This window comes from Salvia splendens, chromosome 14 (genome assembly GCF_004379255.2).
Source record: "Salvia splendens isolate huo1 chromosome 14, SspV2, whole genome shotgun sequence".
In the NCBI taxonomy this organism is placed as follows: Eukaryota; Viridiplantae; Streptophyta; class Magnoliopsida; order Lamiales; family Lamiaceae; genus Salvia; species Salvia splendens.
This window is the reverse complement of record NC_056045.1, coordinates 3373557-3394898: the sequence shown is the minus strand read 5'-3', so window position 1 is coordinate 3394898 and position 21342 is coordinate 3373557. Positions and strand designations below refer to the sequence as shown.

The 21342-nt window shown below is 38.5% G+C and overlaps 2 protein-coding genes across 2 annotated transcripts; both read left to right on the top strand.

Moving 5' to 3' along the window:
• The first annotated feature begins 193 nt into the window (after nucleotides 1-193).
• On the top strand, nucleotides 194-15147 carry LOC121763991. The gene is made up of 17 exons (XM_042160081.1): nucleotides 194-1161; nucleotides 1456-1998; nucleotides 2091-2210; nucleotides 2285-2431; nucleotides 2527-4254; nucleotides 4346-4462; nucleotides 4584-4766; nucleotides 4848-4910; nucleotides 5555-5626; nucleotides 5721-5981; nucleotides 6132-6251; nucleotides 6592-6651; nucleotides 7138-7178; nucleotides 7861-7938; nucleotides 8043-8127; nucleotides 8310-8471; nucleotides 14470-15147. The coding sequence occupies exons 1-16, from the start codon at nucleotides 343-345 to the stop codon at nucleotides 8439-8441; spliced, it is 4569 nt and encodes a 1522-aa protein (XP_042016015.1). The 5' UTR covers nucleotides 194-342; the 3' UTR covers nucleotides 8442-8471; nucleotides 14470-15147.
• Nucleotides 15148-15590: 443 nt separating this feature from the next.
• LOC121764558 (SPX domain-containing protein 3-like) lies at nucleotides 15591-17188 on the top strand. Its single transcript, XM_042160564.1, has 3 exons — nucleotides 15591-16210; nucleotides 16332-16488; nucleotides 16709-17188. The coding sequence occupies exons 1-3, from the start codon at nucleotides 15989-15991 to the stop codon at nucleotides 17068-17070; spliced, it is 741 nt and encodes a 246-aa protein (XP_042016498.1). The 5' UTR covers nucleotides 15591-15988; the 3' UTR covers nucleotides 17071-17188.
• Nucleotides 17189-21342: the final 4154 nt, after the last annotated feature.

Genomic DNA, 21342 nt, shown 5'->3' with positions numbered 1-21342 from the left:
TATAATGCGATAAAAATTAGTCGCGAAATTTCCTCATGCTTATCCATTTGTTTTTGGATAACAATTGACTATGATAAGATAAAATAAAATAAAATAAAATAAAATAAAATAAAATAATCAATTATGATAACTTTACTATACTATCAAAATTAGAATACGAAATTATTTGTATAACACCGTTGAGTGAAAATTACCTAAAATGAAAATATTTTATAATTTTCATTAATCCGAATCCCCCAATTTATTCGGTTTCCAATTTCCACCGTAGTAATTTATGATCGCCGCTTCATTCGGCCAACAACACCCGCCGCATCGGAGAAATCCCCGCCGCCGAATATTCCGATGAGTTCGCGTGAGAAGCTTCTGGACTTTCTCACCGCTCACATCTCTCTCTACCACTCCAAAACCGCTGGAGGCAGCCCCAATTCGAATTCCAGCACCCGGTCAACCGCACTCCGATGGTTCTCTTCGCTGTCGGTGCACCAGCGCCGTGCGCACCTAACAATTCTCGACGTGAACTTCGTTGCGATCCTCACCCAAATGGAGGAGAAGCTCCACTCCTGCGGCTGCGGCCGATTCATCCTCCTCCCCGACCTCCCGCAAAATGACGGTTCTGCCCTCCCCACGCTGTGTTACCGGAAATCCGAGGGTTTGCTGCTGCGATCCTCTGACTCCAACGGCGCGGAGCGCGAGATTCATGGCTCGCTGGAGCTGTTCAGCTCGAAGGAGGGCGAGAAGGGTGGGGAAGGGGGCGGATTTGGCCGTCTCGACGCGGTGTGTTTGAGTGAGGTTTTGGTGGAGGATGTGAGTAGATTTGTGGATGTTATGGATGAGATTACGCACGGGGAGTTTCTGAGGGGGGGAGAGGAGGGTGAGATGGCGGCTGATTGGTTGGAGCTCGCATGGCTCAAGGCGAAGGGGTATTATAGTTTGGAGGAGTTTGTTGTGAATAGAATGGAGGTGTCGTTGAGGTTGGCGTGGTTGAATAGTACTAGTGGGAAGAAAAGATGGCCGAAGTTGAAGGAGAGGTTGATTGCTGCTGGTGTTGCAGCGAATGTGTTCTGGCGGAAGAAAGGCTGTGTCGATTGGTGGGAGAAGTTGGATGATTCTGTGAAGAAGAAGGTGTACTCTACGTACTTGGGGAAAGCTGCACGCTCAATGGTACTTCGTTATGCGCTTCGGTTTACACAAGTTCACTGTTTTAAATTTCTGTATTGTTTATATTATGCACAATTTGCTTTTATTTGTGTGTTGAAAATCGAAACTGGAAGCAGCATATTGTTCTTTTAGGAAATTAAGAATAGTTTACAGGATTGTTTACTATCTATTCTTGAAAGCTTTATCTGCATTTCCGAGCAAATTGATGTATAGGTTCTGATAGTTCCAATTAATGTTTTAGCACGTTTTTCACATTAAATCTATGTCTGATATATATCTCGCTATTGTGAATCTCAGAGAGCTGATATGGTGAAGGGGAAAGTTCACTTCTCAGATGATAAAATGTGGTTTTATGATGGTAGCAATAAACACTTACTGAGATGCGATTCTGATTCATTGGGTAAACGAAATATTGCGACAAGCAGGAGGATATTTTCAAAAGTTAGATTTAAAGCCAAGCCTGCAGAATATTCAGGGGATCTCTCTGCACTGTGTCAGATTTTCAATAGTTTGTACATTCTTCAGGTTATTTCTACTTTGTTATATGCAGCTCAGTTTGATGGTTACCAGAAAGAGAAACTTTTTTTCAGCTCCCTGGACTGTATAAATAGTATTTCGGACATCATAATTAGGAAATTGCGGGAGTTACTCATGGTTATTTCACTTGATTGCACAAAAATTGAGTTACTCGGAGAGGAAAATACGGATTCTCGAATAAAGAAAGTAAATGAGAAACATGTTTCCAATAGTCGTAAGAAGAAAGGGAAGAACCACAATAAAAAGTTGAATCCTGTTCCAAGACCTTCTCAAGATAATTCAAAACCAATAATGCCGGCTAAGGTATGTATTTGTTACACATTTAATGATGCCGTTTAAGCAAGGAGATCCATTGCAATGCAAATTCTCACTCCAATATGTCAATGATATTTCAGGGTAGAGTAGCTGGGAAGTTATGTATCAGCCATGAAGATATTAGACAGTTGGAGAAGTATGACTGTGAAGTTCCAGAAAAGGATCCAGCACACGAGAATCACTTAACAGTGCATCCAATGGTTGTGATTGTTTTTCCTTCTTTATATAAGTTGATAGATGGTGGATAGTTTTTTAACTGGTTGATCATCACCAGGAACCTGTAAAAGGAATAAGTAATGGAAAAGTCCAAAATGCTTCCAGAAAGAGTAGGAAAGAAAGGAAAAAGCGTAAAAGCTGTGGCTCCAATGGTCCAGAGGTTGATAATTGTCAATCAAGATCCATTAAAGTTACCTCTGCCCGGGTTAGTTCTCTAGATGGAACTTTAACGTCTGATTGGACTTCTAGAAGTTTAACTTTTGGTCTTACTTCTAAGTCTTCTAATGATACTGTGTTCAGATTGACAGGCCTGATGCAAACTCAAGTCTTTCTAGTAGTTTAGGCACAGATATCATTGAGCAACATGTGGAGAGTTGTTATTCTACTAAAACTGATACTCATCTCTGCTTAAGTAACAATCAAAACGTGGGTGTAGTGAATGATGGTGCCACAAGGCCCATAACTAAACCTGGCTCCATGGATGGGAATCTGGATTCTGGTGCTACGAATGTTGAGGCTGTGAACAACTGTAATGACAATGTGTCCTCAAACGTGATTGACCATGCAAATTATGCAGTGTGTGATTCAGGGAGTCAGATGAAAGGTAGTGAACCAGAGGGAAAAACATCTCAGGGAACGGAGCATGAAAGTCTTGGTCTCCTTAGAGTTCGGGCCATGAATTCACCTGCATACACTTCTTATGAGTGGCCAAGTACAGCTCCAATCCATCCTTCAACAAGTGCACATCACCCTGGTGCCGCTGATAGATTGCATCTTGATGTTGATCACAATTTACGGAGTCATTTCCACCATTCTTTTGTACAAACTTTACAATTAAGAAATTCTCCTAACGATGGGGCATATAATGGAATTATGCCTAGACCTCTCCCGATGAGTTTAGATTGGCCCCCCATGGTGCGCGGCGTTAATAGGCTAGTCCCATCAAGTACTTGCAATTATGATTCTGATTTCATTTCAAGACGGCAGTCTTCGTTTCGGCAAAGCATTGCAGCTCACAGTGTGCAGTCTGGTGCAGCGACTTCTGAGGATGAAAGGACCGTTTCTAGTGAACTGATGGAATTACCTGATGTCCCAAATCCACTGGAACTGACAGACGAGCATGATAAGAACTGGATGTCTGAGGAAGAGTTAGAGACTCATGCAATTGGACTTGGAGGGATGGATTACAATCAGTACTTTGGTGGCGGTGTGATGTATTGGAACCCGTCTGATCACCCAAGGACCAGTTTCTCTCGCCCCCCTTCTCTCTGTTCAGATGATAGCTCTTGGGCTTGGAGAGAAGCAGATATGAACAAGGATGTTGATGATATGGTTGCTTTCTCCTCCTCTTACAGTGCAAATGGCTTGACCTCTCCATCTGCTGGTTCCTTTTGCTCTCCATTTGATCCTTTGGGACCAGGACCTCTTAATTACGTTATGCCTGGAAGTGAAATTAGCAGCAAGGTTCTTCATTCTTCCTCAACCATGACAGATATTGGTGTAGAAGAGAGTGTTTCTGGATCTGTCTCCAATATTTCAGGTGATGGTGATGTAACGACTGTGGACTCACTCCCATACCCCATTTTGAGACCTATAATCATCCCTAGTATGCCGAGGGAAAGGTCAAGATCAGAGTTTAAGCGTAGTTATGATCACAAAAGTCCATGTGTTCCTCAAAACAGACGGGATCAACCTCGGATTAAGAGGCCCCCTTCTCCTGTAGTCCTCTGTGTACCACGTGCTCCCCATCCACCTCCACCTTCCTCTGTTGGTGACTCCAGAAAACATAGGGGATTCCCTACTGTTAGATCTGGAAGCTCAAGCCCAAGGCACTGGGGTGTTAAAGGTTGGTTCCATGATGGAATCAATTTTGAGGAAACTATCATGCCCATGGAAGGGAGTGAAGTAATCTGGCCTTCCTGGAGGAACAAAGGCCTTCCATCCCGTCAGATTACGCCGCCTTTAGCCGGAACATTGCTTCAAGACCGACTTATTGCAATTTCCCAGTTAGCCCGTGATCAAGAACACGTAAGTTTGTATTGTAGGCAATGTACTTATTTCTGCTGGCATCGTGGGCTCGTAAATATCTTTCACTTTCTAACTCATCTTGTTTCCTCAGCCAGATGTTACATTTCCTCTGCAACCTCCTGAATCGCAAAACAATTCCCCTCACAAGGCTTCTCTACCACTGGTCCATGATATTCTGCATGATGAAATCAACTCTTTCTGCAAGCAGGTATTTATTGCTGAATCAATGTCAATAACTTGTATTGCATGATAGGATCTTCACTGGGTGACAATTCAGGTTACACCCTGAGATTGGTATTACTATTTAATGCTATTGTTTGTGAACTTAGGTTTCTGCAGAGAACTTCATCCGGAAGCCTTATATTAATTGGGCTGTTAAGCGCGTTGCACGATCCCTTCAAGTCTTATGGCCTCGTTCCAGAACAAGCGTTTATGGCTCAAATGCGACTGGTTTATCTCTGCCATCTAGCGATGTGGACCTTGTGGTTGGTCTGCCTCCTGTGAGGAACTTGGTGAGATATGCTCAGAGTTGTTGATTTTTTTTTTCCAAACAAAAAATCTAGCCAACAGACTCATTTTCGGTAAATTTTCAGGAACCAATAAAAGAAGCTGGAATTTTAGAGGGACGTAATGGCATCAAAGAAACATGCCTTCAGGTTGGCAGGATAACACAAATTCCTGTTTTTACAGACGTAATTGTTTAATAATTTAGTAGTCACATTATTGAAGAGTGATAACTCTGGTATGTCCAAAAGCTTTCTACAAAAATGTGCAAATCCAAGTCAACTTTGATCTTACCAACAGTGGTCAATGAGTTTAATATTTTAAATTATCTAGCGGCTAGAGGTGGTGCATGTTGACAAGGATCTTAAATACTGGTTCTTTTGGTGGAAGGTCCTCAAGCGTCTTACCATGATTGGCGTACTTCAGGATTGATTACTGTATGTGAGAGGAAAAAAATAATAATTGGAAGAAACTAATTCAGAATAAGATTTTACATACCCTTTTCTTTTGTACGTGCATAATACTCCTATCCTTTTTCGGCCTTCTGTTGTTGGCTGGTTGTTGGTGGGGGTGTTTTTGTTGGGCTAGGGTATCAGATTGTTGTATGTTATTTGTTGCTAGCATTGCGCTATCTGTAGTTGTCTATCTTTTATGTCGGATAGGATTTAATGAATTAGCACCCATTCCTTCCGAAGATGTTAATAATCTTCCACATATAAATGCAGTTTTCCTTGGTAACTAATGTTATAATACGACAACTTCTGCAATTGCTAACTTTTCTGGTTGCAACTTGCAGCATGCTGCCAGGTATCTTGCAAATCAGGAGTGGGTCAAAAGTGATTCTCTCAAGATAGTGGAAAACACTGCTGTAATGTCTCTAAGATTTTTCCTTTTTTTTTATTTCCTTCTGTTGAATTATTTACATGTCCTTCATGTCCAATCTCATTTTTTGTCACTTTTAGATACCTATCATCATGCTTGTGGTGGAAGTTCCTACTGATCTTTTCTCTACTCCGTCAAATGTACAAACCCCAAAGGAAGAAACAGTTCAGGTACCTTCTGACAATGGCACACCTATTCAGAATGATGCAGGAAACACGGAGTCTACTGCCTCTCTTAATTGGAGTAAGATAGGAAATGGCAGTAATGATGAATTCAAATCTGTTCGTCTTGACATTAGTTTCAAGTCTTCTACGCACACTGGACTTCAGACAACTGGACTGGTAATTTTAATAGACATTTGATGCATTATGAGGAAATTCAGTGCATTGTAACCGGATCATGTTTAAAATGGTCCAATTTGTCTTGCACTATCTTCAACTAGACATGTTTACATATTCCTTAGTCCTAGTTTTAATACATCTTCTGTACAGGTTAAAGATCTTACAGAGCGGTTTCCTGCTGTAACACCTCTTGCTTTGGTGCTAAAACAGTTCCTCGCTGATCGTAGCCTGGATCAATCTTATTCAGGTGGTTTAAGCTCATACTGCCTGGTAGGTTCCTGTTGTGTGAATGTCTAAATGTTTTAGCATGTAATCTTGTGCAACTTTGCCTTTCTGTTTTTGGCCACTCATGATACTACTCTTTTCGTTTTAAGACCATTAGTGTTACAATGATAACTTTTGGTACCTGTTCATTTTCTTTTTTAGCTTTATTGCGTGTATCCAGATTTTTAATTGTGTTTGTTTTATTTCATTGCATCGAAGCTTCTAGTTGAACCTGGCTTGCATATGACCTTACATATGTAGTATCTATCCTTTATTCTTTACTTCACCAAAACTTTTCTTACTTTTTTGAAGTTGCTGATCATTTCTTGTACTATGCATTTGACAGATATTATTGATCACACGGTTTTTGCAGCATGAGCATCATCATGGCCGACCAATTAATCAAGTATGAGTACTAATTCCTTACATAGATAGTTTTATCCTTAACCATAGTAATTACACATAGTTTCATTTCATAAACTATGACAAGCGCCTCTCTACCTGTGGATGTATATTTGAAGACACTGGGTTGGTATTATGACATCCATAATTTGGTATTGCTTAATAGGAAATTATTTTAGAAAAAATTGTCTAAAAAAGATCGATACAAATTAGAAAGATGAGAATAGAATTGATAAACTGAAACGGTTGAGATACAATTGCTAAATGATGGGATAAAATTGACAAGTTTCAAAGATATAGATAAAATTGATAAAATCAGTGAAGGTCAGGATAGATAGATTTAAATTTTCCATGCATGTATATCACAAAGCCACTGTTTAAATTTTCTGGGTACTAACATTTTTAATTTGTTTTAATACTTAGTTTATCTGAAATAGTATGCCGTATACCTATTAATTTTAATAATGTTCATTTAACTTTATTTTTGTAGAATTATGGGAGCCTCTTGATGGATTTTCTATATTTTTTCGGGTAAGTAATATGTTCTTGGAAAACTGTTTTTATGTTTTTTGTTTATTTCGGAGGAAGATTTTTATTTCTAGCATGCCGGGCTCCTAAACCTTAACTGAATCCAAACCACCTTAGATCGGGTTGGGTGGGCCAGCTTGCCCAAAATGCAAGGCAGCTGAACATATTAACCATACTTCAAATGCTTTCTTCATCTCATAACATGAAGTAAACTGCAATCAAACTACAAAGTCACAACTTGACTGAATGGGAAAATGTATGAGTTTCTGTGAATTAGGTCCAAACCACCCAACTTTAAAAGAGAGAGAGAGAGAGGCTGGGTGTGGCAGTGGCAGAGAAACCCACTCAATGAAAAGGAAAGAAAGATAAAAATATGAGATGTAGACGAGGATAGAGGTTGAGAGTGAAAGAGACTGAAAGTTCTGGTCTTTAAGTTTTGATTTGTGATTCTTTTTAAAAATTTGAAAATTATGAAGGGAAAAGAAAGTCAATGGACCAACCCACCCAGCCTGTGGCCCAAATGGGTTGGATGGATCCTGAACAAGCCTACATTTTCCTTCTGTTGGTAGGTTGGGTTTGCGGGAAAGCCTAACCCAACTTTGCAGTTCTGGTTTAGATGCCGTTCAACTCTTTTTTCTTATTATCTGCATATGTATGATTTTGGATTGTGTGACCTTTTTTGTAGAAATGTCTTTGACCCACGACAAATGCGAATCTCAGTACAAGGAAGTGGAGTTTATTTGAACAGAGAACGTGGATGCAAGTATGAGTCTCTCTCATTTAGTTTATCATTCAGTTCAGATTTTTTATTTGTTTCTTTATTCCCTTTCTATTTTTCATTTTTACCAACTACGTTGTTTGTTGCAGCATCGACCCACTTTGCATCGACGATCCTCTGTTTTTGACGAATAATGTTGGCAGAAATTGTTTTCGCATTCATCAGTGTATCAAGGTTTGATGCAATTCTTAATTGAGAATTAATCTTTATTGGCAATTATAGTGATGATAATGAAGCTACTTGGCCCTTGATATCTATTTTATGAACGTATTGATTCTAAGTGATAATTTCATCAAATTCTTTTAGCATTAAGTATTAAATAATTAGACATTCTTGATTTTTTTCAATTAATGCAGGCATTTGCTGATGCGTATGCAATGCTCGAGAATATACTAACATGCCTTGACAATGATGGCATTGATGCCAAGACTACCAGTAAATTGCTTCCAAAGTTGATTCCCAGCATCGGTCATTTGGTAGGCACCTAGAATATGCAAGAGGGATTATACCATTCCAAGGTAATTTTACGAGCATCCACATACCATCAGTCTTTGTGCATCTTACACCCCTACTTCTAGTAATGCTTACAAAATCATCAAACTTGATCAAGAAAGGAAAAAAGAAGCTAAGTTTGTACTCGTTCTTATAGGTACTCTGGCATTATTCCAGATTTTGTGAACTCTTCTTTGCATTAATTGAAGTTCATGCCTTTGAAAAATTGAATCTCAGAAGGTAAAAAACAAGAAAAGTAGAAAGAAGCTGAAATCTGAAGCTGACAATAATGGAAACAAACTTATTTCAGAAAATGATTAAGACATAGAAAAAGGTCATCTCCATCACCAGGATATATATCCTGTTCATGAAATTCAATTTATTCAGGAATTATATGTATATGCCACTTCATATTGACCTAATGATCGATTTTGCGATCAATTTTCTAATTTGTTGGGATTCAATACGCACAAGACTTTCACACACTCAGGTGAATCACACACACACTCACAGTTGTGTGATCACTCACAATGCAGAAGAACACACACTCACACTTAGAGTATCGAAGATGGTAATCTTGGAGAGAAAACTTGAAAACTCTTTATTGATTTTCACTACTAACTACGTACATGGTTTTGAGCTATTTAAAGCTCTACAATCAAGTAGCAACTGCTACTAACTAACTACAAGAAGAATCAAGAAAGCAAGAAGAATAACTGCTACATCTCGGCTAACTAACTGCTGCACCAACGGCTAGTTTCTCTAGGCCGAACTTCCTTCTCGGTTCCAGACCGAACTGTAGCTTCTTCTTTTTCGGCTCAAGACGAACTCTATTCTTGACTCAAGACCGAACTTTCTTTTCGGCTCACAACCGAGCACTCTCTTCGGCTCACAACCGAGCTCCCTTCTCGGTTCATAAACCGAACTCCTTTCTCGGTACACAAACCGAACTCCTTTGCTTCTCGGCTCAAGACCAACTGTCTTCTCGGCTCGAAGCCAAACTCAAAGCCGAGCTCAAAGCCGAGCTTCCTTCTTCTTCTGCTAGTTCCAAGCTAGTTCCAGCTCGGTAAGCCGAGCTTACCGAACTCCTTTCTGGCCGAGCTTCTTCCAACTGAAATGAGCACTCCATTATTACAATTCTCCACCTGAGGGCTCATCTCAGTTCTTGCACAAACATTGATCAACTTCTTGCAATGATCAAACTTGTCTCTACTTAGAGATTTAGTTAGCATATCTGCCGGATTGTGCAAGGTGTTAATCTTAACCACCTTCACCCTTCCCCTTTCAATCTCATCTCTAATAAAGTGCAACTTTATGTCTATATGCTTGCTCCTTTCATGGAAACCCGGATGTTTGGCCAAGCATATAGCTGAGCTGCTGTCACAATGAATCACCATTGTTTCTTGGTCAAAACCAAAATCAGAAATTACTCCCTGGATCCAAAAGCTTTCCTGTACAGCTGCAGTGAGAGCTATATACTCTGATTCTGTAGTTGAGAGAGCAACTACACTCTGCAGACCTGATTTCCAACTGATCACAGTTCCAAACATGGTGAACACATAACCTGTTTGAGACTTTCTGGTGTCCAGATTTGCAGCATAGTCTGCATCACAATACCCCTGCACAACCTCCTCAGATCCACCTTCCCAGCCACTGAACACAATCCCCCAGTCCTTAGTTGACTTCATGTACCTCAATATCCATTTAAGAGCATTCCAATGCTCCTTCCCCGGGTCTGCCATGTATCTGCTAGTCACTGAGATAGCATGAGCCAGATCTGGTCTTGTACAAATCATAGTGTACATGATACTCCCAACAACACTAGCATAAGGGATAGCCTCCATCTCATCAGCCTCTTGCTTAGTTTTAGGAGCTTGTTCCTTTGATAATCTGAAACTCTGGGACAAGGGTGTTGAGGCAGGTTTAGCATTCTCCATTCTGAATCTCTGCATAACTTTGTCAATATAATCAGTTTGCAGCATCCACAGCTTCTTGCAGCCTCTATCTCTCTGAATATGTATGCCTAGGATCTTCCTTGACTCTCCTAGATCCTTCATTTCAAAGCTCGACTTCAGATCTTGTTTAACTTTCTGAATTTCTGTCATAGAAGGGCCTGCAAGTAGCATATCATCCACATAGAGTAATAGGTAGGCAATGGGAGTCCTGCCTGCCTTCTTGATGTAAATACAATCATCATATTCTGACTTGGAGAAGCCAATCTTCTTCATCTGTGCATCAAACTTCTTATTCCACTGTCTAGGACTTTGCTTAAGTCCATAAAGACTTTTCTGTAGCAGGCACACCTTACCTTCTTCTCCAGTCTTCACAAAGCCCTCTGGCTGTTCCATAAAGATAGTCTCTCCTCTAGATCCCCATTGAGGAAGGCTGTCTTCACATCAAGCTGTTGTAGCTCCCAGTCTAGCTGGTTCACAACTGCCAACAAGATCCTAATAGAAGTGTGCTTAACAACTGGAGCAAATACTTCATTGAAATCAATTCCTTCTTGCTGTGTGAAGCCCCTAGCCACCAGCCTTGCCTTGAATCTGATTCTATCTTTATCAGTGGTCTCAATCTTTTCCTTAAACAACCACTTACAACTGATCAGCCTCCTTTCTTTTCCATCTGTAGTCAGTCTGGATTTATCCACCAAGATCCATGTTTTGTTCTTGAGTAAAGATTCCATTTCCTCATTCATGGCTTCAATCCACCTTTCTCTGTCTTTACTCTTCATGGCTTCTTTATATGTGAGAGGATCTGCAATATCAATGCCCTCAGCAGCACAAAGTGCATAGTAGACCACATCAGAGAACCTTTCAGGTGGTCTTGTATTTCTTCTGCCTCTATCTCTTGCTATCTGGTACTCTCTGGCAGAGTCTGCTGTAGGCTCATCAATTTTTCTACCTCGAGCTAGAGCACCATCATCCTCTGGTTCAGACTCACTTTCTGAGTCAGAGGCTCCACCTGCTCCTTGGCAAAGTCCCACTGGCTCCACCTTGAGGAAATCACTCTCAATTTCATTGGAGTCCAGCTTCCTTTTTAAGTATGGCATCTGATCCTCCAAGAACACAACATCCCTACTCACCACCACCTTCTGCCTACCAGGCTCAATGCACCAGAGCCTATACCCCTTAACACCCCTCTGATACCCCAGCAATATGCATTTTAGAGCCCTAGCCTCAAGCTTACTTTGCCTAGCATGAGCATAGGCTGCACACCCAAACACCTTGTATTTTGAGTAGTCACTATGGGCTCCATACCACATGTAATCAGGAGTCTCAGACTTAAGGGCAGTAGATGGACACTTATTTATGAGATAGGCTGCTGTATACACAGCCTCTCCCCAAAATCTGTTGCTCAGACCAGAACTGAGTAACAAGCACCTTACTCTCTCTAGGATAGTCCTATTCATCCTCTCCACAACACCATTTTGCTGGGGGTTACCAGGAACAGTGCGGTGCCTCTTCATACCCTTCTCTTTGCAAAACAGATCAAACTCAGTAGACAAGAATTCCAAGCCATTGTCAGTTCTTAGGCATTTAACACTCCTTCCCTTCTCTAGCTCCACCTCTTTACACCATATCTTGAATTTTGTGAATGTCTCTGATTTTTCTTTCAGTATATACACCCACAGTTTCCTAGTGTAGTCATCAATAATAGCAAGGTAGTATTTCCCACCACCAATTGAGCTTACAGGTGAAGGGCCCCAGAGATCACTATGTATGTAGTCTAATGGGGCTGTAGAAGAGTGAATACCTGTAGGATAGGGTGCCTTCTTTGCTTTTCCAAGTATACACTGCTCACAGGGGTCCATCTTGTTGAAATCTCCAGAGATCAGGCCCTTCTTGATGAGTTCTTTCAAGCTTCCTTCTGCTGGATGGCCCAATCTCTTGTGCCATAGCATTATGGAATCATCTGACACTGCATTGCTTTCTCCATCAACAGCCTTAGCCTTCAGATAATAGAGAATGTGCTCTCTGTCAGCCTCCATCATCACTGCATTCCCAGATTTCACAAGCATCTTTCCCTGACTCATCAATATGGTGAACCCTTTCTCCTCCAGCATTCCCAATGAGATGAGATTTCTTTTCACTTCCGGAATATACCTCACCCCAGTTAGGATCTTTATAGAGCCATCTTGCAAACTTAGCTTCACTTTCCCTATCCCTTTGATCTGACACACATGGTTATTTCCAAGAACTACAGTCCCTGATGCTTCCTGAAGATCATGAAACCAAGATTTGTTGGGGCACATATGGAAGCTGCACCCTGAGTCCATTATCCACCTGTGACTGATCCCATTATCACTTACATTCATGAGTTGAGCAGGGGGATCAGTACTCTCTACACAATCAGAAGTGTTGTGGCCCTCAGAGGCTAGTTTTCTCTTCCAGGCATGGCAGTCCTTCTTCAAGTGCCCTGGTTTCTTGCACCAAAAACATGCTCTGGTTTCCTTCTGAGCATCAGAACTTGAGGGTTTAGAGCCCTCAAGCTTTTTCTTGAAGTTCTGCTTTTTGAACTTCTTCACATTCAAGGCCTCTGCAGTTTGAACATTGGAGCTTGCAGAGCTTCTGCTGGTAGTCTTCTGGAGTTCCTTAGCCATCAAGGCCGAGTAGACTTCTGCATAGGTGATAGCCTTATCTCTGCCATAGATAATTGCATCACTCAACTGGTCATACGAGCTAGGCAAGGCATTCAATGTAAGAATGGCCTTGTCTTCATCTGAAATTTTAACATCCACAGAGCCCAGATCATCAATGATCTTATTGAACTCCTCCAACTGCTCTATGATAGATTTTTCACCAGAAAAACTATAGGCATAGAGCCTCTTCTTGAGATACAGCCGGTTAGCCAAAGATTTTGCCAGGTACACTTCATCTAACCTGTTCAAGATCTCCACCGCAGTCTTGGCTTCTTGAACTTCCCTCAAGACCTTATCTCCAAGGCACAGAATCACTGCAGAATGTGCCTTGAGCTGCATCTCCTCCATCTTTGCCTGAGCTTTATCATCAAGCATTGGAGCCTTTCCTTTCTCTTCTGTATTTGCAAGAACTGCGGCCAAGCCTTGTTGAATCAAGACCGCCTTCATCTTCATCTTCCACAGGCTATAATCATTCTTGCCTGTGAACTTTTCTGCATCAAGCCTTGCTGCCATCTTCCCACAGACGGCGCCACTTGTTGGGATTCAATACGCACAAGACTTTCACACACTCAGGTGAATCACACACACACTCACAGTTGTGTGATCACTCACAATGCAGAAGAACACACACTCACACTTAGAGTATCGAAGATGGTAATCTTGGAGAGAAAACTTGAAAACTCTTTATTGATTTTCACTACTAACTACGTACATGGTTTTGAGCTATTTAAAGCTCTACAATCAAGTAGCAACTGCTACTAACTAACTACAAGAAGAATCAAGAAAGCAAGAAGAATAACTGCTACATCTCGGCTAACTAACTGCTGCACCAACGGCTAGTTTCTCTAGGCCGAACTTCCTTCTCGGTTCCAGACCGAACTGTAGCTTCTTCTTTTTCGGCTCAAGACGAACTCTATTCTTGACTCAAGACCGAACTTTCTTTTCGGCTCACAACCGAGCACTCTCTTCGGCTCACAACCGAGCTCCCTTCTCGGTTCATAAACCGAACTCCTTTCTCGGTACACAAACCGAACTCCTTTGCTTCTCGGCTCAAGACCAACTGTCTTCTCGGCTCGAAGCCAAACTCAAAGCCGAGCTCAAAGCCGAGCTTCCTTCTTCTTCTGCTAGTTCCAAGCTAGTTCCAGCTCGGTAAGCCGAGCTTACCGAACTCCTTTCTGGCCGAGCTTCTTCCAACTGAAATGAGCACTCCATTATTACATAATTCATGATTATCAGGCTTGAGAATGCACTGATTTGTTTGCCCCTTGGCTTGCTCGTCTCTCTCTGGGCTTGATTGAAGAGCAACATATTTTTCAGACGTCCCCTATACCTTTTAAAGAGTTTTCACAATCATTTTTGCCTAAGCATTGTTATTGATATTGCAGCATCATCAGATTGGCCTAGTGAACAACTCATGCTGGTGCCCATGCACGTGCCTGTGCTGGCTCTGCACCGGTTGTCTCACAAACATCGAGAATGTCTTGTGATCATGGTGTAGGAAACAATCGGTTTGAGCACACACCACATTGATGTGCATGTGGAGATGATGTATGCATCTTAATCCGGCTCTTCCATTTATTAACCTAACTCTCGAGTTGCTCCCCCTCCGTGTTAAGAGGCCTTTGCCGCTGTGCTCGAAGAAGAAGAAGAAGAAGAAGAAGAAGAGTATTGGCATTTCGCTATAAGTCTTGAATGGGGATTGGGGTTGACACACGTGAACGTTACAAGATTGGGAATCATACCATCTTCCTGTGAAAATGGCTATCGACTTTGGGGTGGAATGTCAAGAGATACTGTTGTTGGAAGATTGCTGAAATCTGCATGGTGAATTGGTCTTGTTGAGGTAAATTGCTGAGTGTTTGATTTCGTTTTGTAATCATCTTTTAATAAATCTACGAAATACATATTATTTCATTTTAATAGTGTCGAGTGAAAACAAATATTGAGATTTATTTATTTCATTTTAATAGTGTCGACCGAAAACAAATATTTAGATTTACATTTACTGCACTCTAGGCTTTCTCATCAATCTATAGTAGTGAGGAATATCAACTTTTGCTCAATATTCTTTTTACTTTATTTTGTGGAATCATGTTAAAATTCATAATTCTTGTCCCATATCGACTTGCTAACGATCCTAACACCTATATAAGTGTGGATAACCCTCCCCTTTTAAGGGGTGAGTGATCAATTTTTAATAATCAGTTTTGGTGAGTATCAATTTCAGGTGCTTCTTTTGAGGAAATCACCATTCTGTGTGATTTTTTTTGTTCACGCTACCACTTAAGAGAGGAGAGAGAGAAATTAAAACAGAGATTTTATAATGTGTTACACAAGGTTTTTTTTTCATTGAATCGAGTGTATAACAAACGGATAATACTCCTATTCTAGCAACTTCTATAGTGTGAAATCATCATCGTTAATTTTAATCATGATTAAAATTGAATTCTAGTTGAATTCAATTATGGTGTATGTTAATTATAGTTGAATTTACATGTGGATGGGCACCGAATTCTTTGCCATATTTTCCGATGGATACAAAATGTCAAGATCACATTTTAATATCGTGGTTGATAAGCTGATATCAATAGTAGAAGTTGCACTAAATAGGCATCAAAATTTCTATGTCATATTAGGATATGCGCCCCTAAATCTGGAAAATAAAATTGGCCCAAAATTATTCAACAGAATATGCTGAGAATTCTATTGCTTCAAGCCTCACTTTTATACTTACCAATTTTCATCACGCCAAGCATATGCCATTTAATATCCTCTCTTTTTTCTCAAATAAAAATCCCCTAACCCCCCCTCTTGCCCTTCATCACAATTTTCACACACACAACACACTTGTTACATCATTTCTTCACTTCTTGTTCTTGGGGAAAAATAAAACAACATATATATATGAAGTTTGGTAAGAGATTGAAGCAACAAATGGATCAAAGTTTGGGAGATTGGCGTGACAAGTTTTTGTCATATAAAGAATTGAAGAAAATGGTGAATTTGATATCATCAAAAGGAGCATTGGAGTATGATGCCCAATTTTTGAACCTTCTTGATCATGAGATCGACAAATTTAATGCCTTTTTCATAGAGCAAGAAGAGGACTTCATCATTCGGCATAAGGTTTTCCCATATTTTTGTTTTTTAAATGTATTTGCAACAACAATTTTTCATGTTTGTTATCATATCTTTTATGAGTAATTTTGTTAAACAAGATTTTAATTTGAGTGATGATTTGGTGCAGGAATTACAAGAGAGAATTTCCCAAGTGATACATAAATGGGGACCTCAACCTTCACACATGGAATATAAAGAGGAGATGACTAATATTAGAAAACAAATTGTCAATTTCCATGGGGAAATGGTCCTCTTAATCAATTATAGCAACATTAACTATACCGGTAATTTTTCTCCATCCCTTCTTATTTCATTTTTCATTTACTCATAAGTTTTCATTTGAAAAGATTTGATTTATATCTAGTCTTACTGAGACTGTGAATGAATGTTGAGTCACGTCGTCATAATTGGCAAAGGAATGTAGAGTCACATTGTCAGATTCTAACAATGTGGCCCATGAAAATAAATCACATCTTACTTATTGTTTTGTGCTAATAATAATAGGGTTAGGTAAGATCGTGAAGAAATATGAAAAGAGAACGGGTGGAGTGTTACGAGTTCACTTTATAGAGAGAGTTTGGGAACAACCATTCTTCACCACCGATCTAATTTCAAAGCTCGTCAAAGACTGTGAAACCACCATAGAAACGGTGTTGCCACCGTCCACAGCCACCGGAATATTCCACGAGGAGGAGGCTGCGAAAGCTATTTTTCGTAACTCGGTGGCGGCACTTCTCAGCATGCAGGAAATGAGAAGAGGGAGCTCAACTTACAGCCAATTCTCACTCCCACCATTAAATCTGCCTGATTTTGAACTCATTCAGTCCTTGCAACTTATTTCCCCTATACAAATCCATCATGTATAAATCATTATACATTAAATTTGGATTTTCTTTCTTTAATAGCTTAGATTGACATCTTTAGAGCTCTAGTTTGGTTGTTTTTATCTCGTTAATGCATAGTATTGTGAAGTGTCTGAAGTTATATGCAAATTGTCAATCTATATTAATATATTATATACATCACTTACTTTTGAAATCATCTATTTGAAAGATGGTTCCGAATTAAAAACTATTAAAGAATATTCTTGTCCCTGGATAGTTGAGAATTGAGATACTTCTTTTCGGTATAATTACTAAAGAATTGTTGTTACTATTGTTGGCAATTGAAACAAAAAATATAACATATAACTGTCCCACATCGGTGTCAAGATAAAACTGAAACTAGTATATAAGTCTCATGGGCCCCTCCTCCTATCACCAATTGGTTTTAGGATGGAACCCATGGATTTCTATCATGGTATCAGAGCGGGTCGCCGAATGTGGGTCATATTTAACTGACCCAGCAGTATATCTGGGCTGAAACCGAAAAAAATGACTGACCCAGCAGTATAACTGGGCTGAAAATTTGGGCCAAGTGGTCCCAACCGATCGAAAAAAATTGGACCGATTGTCCAATCGATTAGAAAAAAGTCCAACCCCTCCAAGGTTCACCTTGAAGGGTTTGAGGGAGGGTGTTGGCAATTGAAACAAAAAATATAACATATAACTGTCCCACATCGGTGTCAAGATAAAACTGAAACTAGTATATAAGTCTCATGGGCCCCTCCTCCTATCACCAATTGGTTTTAGGATGGAACCCATGGATTTCTATCAACTATAAATAAGTGGAGAAAATAAAATAGAAAAATAATTAAATAGTATATTAAATACATTGACTTGCATATAATTCCTATAAATACATCGACTTGCTTTAAAAAGTTAGAAAAATGTATACACACAAAAATGCAATATGTGATTTATTTAATTTTGTATTACACTTTGATGGAGTATTTAGTATAGTACATATCTTTGGATACATGATATGTAAATTATAAGGGATGTGTAAATGTACAAAACTGCCCTACCACTAAAAAAAAACTTACTACCTTTTAAGAACATAAAAATGGAAAGCAATTATTTTTATAGAAATATTTTAAATATAAGTATAATTTAGGATGAAAAAGAAAATGTTCAGTGGAGAACAAATTATCCTAGTCTTTTACTTCATTTTTTAGGACACTTCTATTTGTATCTCCTAACTTTAGTTGAGATACTAATAATGTAGATTTTTTTAGTGTTGGTAGCATAGTTAAAAACTTAAAAAAATAAACTTGTGTCCTTAATTATACTCCATCCGTCTCATAGAAATATGTCATTTGGTATTTGCACGGATTTTAATGCATAATTGGCAAAAATATGAGAGAATGAGAAAAAATAGTTGAAATTGTGCAATGGATAGTTGGGCCGATAAATAATAAAGTAAAAGAGAAGGAGAAAAGAGTTGTCATAAATGGATATGAACTATTTGTATAGGATGAACGAAAATGAAAATATGGTCTTATTTCTATGGGTGAGGGAGTATTAAAATATATTTTTTAGCCTTATTTTTTAGTAGTGTACATGGGTTGAGGAGTGAGGACATTTTAGTCCCAGAGAGATAAAAAAAAGTACAGTAATATACTAAATGAAAATACATAGTCCAAGAATTTTCCATAAATATTTTTCAACAAAAAATGAGTAGCATGCGAAATTCAGAGAAATTTTAGTAAATGTGAGGTAAATACGTGGGATGGGGAGAATGAGTTTATACCATTTGTTTCCTAAAAATAAAAATCTTTTTTATTAATAATTAGCAAGGGTATTTATTGATGGGTTTAGTGACTATTCTTATGCTGATTTGTAGGCATCTCAATAGGTGGAACAGCTGACCCAATAATTTAAGGCTGGTTCATATCCAAAGGCAGAGATCAATCCCCTGACAATTTAGTTAAGTATGGACAAGTCTCATACTACTCGACCACACTCCTTAGATTAGAAATCCTTTTTTTTTAGTCCGTAACCTAAATATAGAAACTCTCAAATTTAGGATATGGACCACACAATCCACTAATACTAATTTCACTACTTTTTCTCTTTCTATCTCTTACTTTATCCATTTTTTTTTACTTCTTCTCTTTTACTTTATTAATTTTGCATTAAAACTCATGTTATTTCCACAATTTCTATTATACGGAAACGGAGAGGGTATTTATTATCGGGGCATTGAATTTAAAATATGCTAAGAAATTGCGTTGGCCATATCTAATTTTTTATGCAAATAATTTAGTAATAGAGCGGATATAGTTAGAAATTAGCAGTGAGATAATTTCAAAAATAGAAAATGCGTATTTAAGAAAATGACTATAATGATATAATGAGGGTAATTAGTAGTAACCACTAATTAGGCCTGTAAATTCGGGTATATATTAAAAATTTAGAGAAAGCTAAAACATAAGAAATTTAGAATTGAAGTTTAGACTTTTAATAGTAGTCAATAAATAGTAGTATTGTGTTATTTTTAATAATTTATATTCTCATCTCAATATAATTTATATAAAAGAATAAATTTGAAATATAATAATTTCGGGTTTATGGGTACCCGATTAGTTGGGTTTGGGTACCCGCATTGGGTATTAGGGTACCCGAATTCACATGCGAGTCGGGTATTGTGTATGATATTTTTGAGATTTCAGGTTCGGGTACCCGAATTTTCGGGTTTGGGCATTAGACAAATAGTCAAATAGACACTACTTAATTTTAAAATAAAGAAATTTTAGACATAAATTGAAACATAAAAGAGATTAAATAAATTTACCCTAGATTTACCCTACGGGCCTATGGCCCTATACTAAATAAAAATATTTATCACAAATACATAATTAGTCGGGTTTAATCGGGTATTAGTCGGGTACCCTAATACGGGTTTCGGGTACCCTAAACCCGAAAAATTCTAATATTAACTACCAAAACCCGTACCCGAACCCATAATTTCAGATTTCGGGTACCCAAAACCCGCCGGGTATACCCGAAACCGGCGGATTAAATTTGCTGGCCTACCACTAATTGCCACCTCTAAAGTCAGGTCAAAAAGTAGCCCATAAATCTTTTGGCTAGACTTTGAAGAGTTATCATTGTCATATACCGAAGATGAAATGAAAAAAGTTTATGATGATAGCATACACATTTGCCACATTATTAGTCCAAATAAGTAGCTATACTTTTATGAAGAATGGCCTAAATTTCTTGGAAAGTATAACTACAACAAGTCGGCCGCCAAATTAATTGAGACGGCATCACATGCTTTTAATATAGTGTTTCAATAGTTTATTTTACTAATATGTAAGTAATCGTATTCAAAATGTTCCCTTCAAAGAATGATATTTTAAAATACATATACTGACTAATCATTAAAATATTATTGACTAATCATTAAATAAATATGTATTCTCAAGACAGATGATCCATTAAAGTCCACCACTTTCTTAGTAAAGAATTTAAATGTATAATTATCCTCAAATTAAATTATATAGTAGTACTACTATTTGGTAAGATTACTACAAAGAATGTACACAGTCATTATATTTCGCAATCAAATTAATTATAACATAAAACATAAAAGTGTCATGTACTTAAAATCAGGCGTTGTACTCATAAAACAAGAAAAATGAAGTCTAATTTTTTTTAGTATATTAATTAAGAAGAAATTTAAATAGTGCAAGCTCTTGTATATAAAAGAAAGGTCTATATATAAATCCCACCGCTCTAATTTAATTTATATAAATTGCAAATAAATCAATTTATGTTCTAGCCCCTAACATCAACAACCCTAAATTAATGCTATAATATTACCAAATTAACAACTAAAAAGTGTTAAATTCCTCCAATCATATACACCAAACTCAAATCCATTTTTGAGTATATATCGCACCAAAAATAGTTTTACTCCAATCATTACATCAAATTACACCATTTTTAAATATATGTCTCACAAATTTTTTAAAGTAATACCAAATTTGATGTTCCATAAAAATACCCAAAAATGGGTTTAAGCTTGGTATATGGCTAGAGAAGTTTTCTACACCGAAACTCGATTTTAATATATGATTGGAAATGGCAGGCCCGTCCCTTGGCCCGTGCGGCCTGTGCGACCGCACATGGCCCCCAATTTTCAGGGGCCTCTGAAATATTTCAGCTCATATACATGTATTCCTATTTTTTCAGCCCAACAAAGCTATTTCTCTTGTATAGCAACATGGCTGCTTTCCCAATGCAACTATT

Bases quoted from the DNA above. Each gene is read 5' to 3' on its own strand.
- LOC121764558 (XM_042160564.1), top strand. From the start codon at position 15,989: ATGAAGTTTGGTAAGAGATTGAAGCAACAAATGGATCAAAGTTTGGGA. The intron at 16,211-16,331 runs GTTTTCCCATAT...GATTTGGTGCAG, and splicing joins ACTTCATCATTCGGCATAAG to GAATTACAAGAGAGAATTTC. The intron at 16,489-16,708 runs GTAATTTTTCTC...TAATAATAATAG, and splicing joins TAGCAACATTAACTATACCG to GGTTAGGTAAGATCGTGAAG.
- LOC121763991 (XM_042160081.1), top strand. From the start codon at position 343: ATGAGTTCGCGTGAGAAGCTTCTGGACTTTCTCACCGCTCACATCTCT. The intron at 2,432-2,526 runs GTTAGTTCTCTA...TACTGTGTTCAG, and splicing joins TTAAAGTTACCTCTGCCCGG to ATTGACAGGCCTGATGCAAA. The intron at 4,255-4,345 runs GTAAGTTTGTAT...TTGTTTCCTCAG, and splicing joins TAGCCCGTGATCAAGAACAC to CCAGATGTTACATTTCCTCT.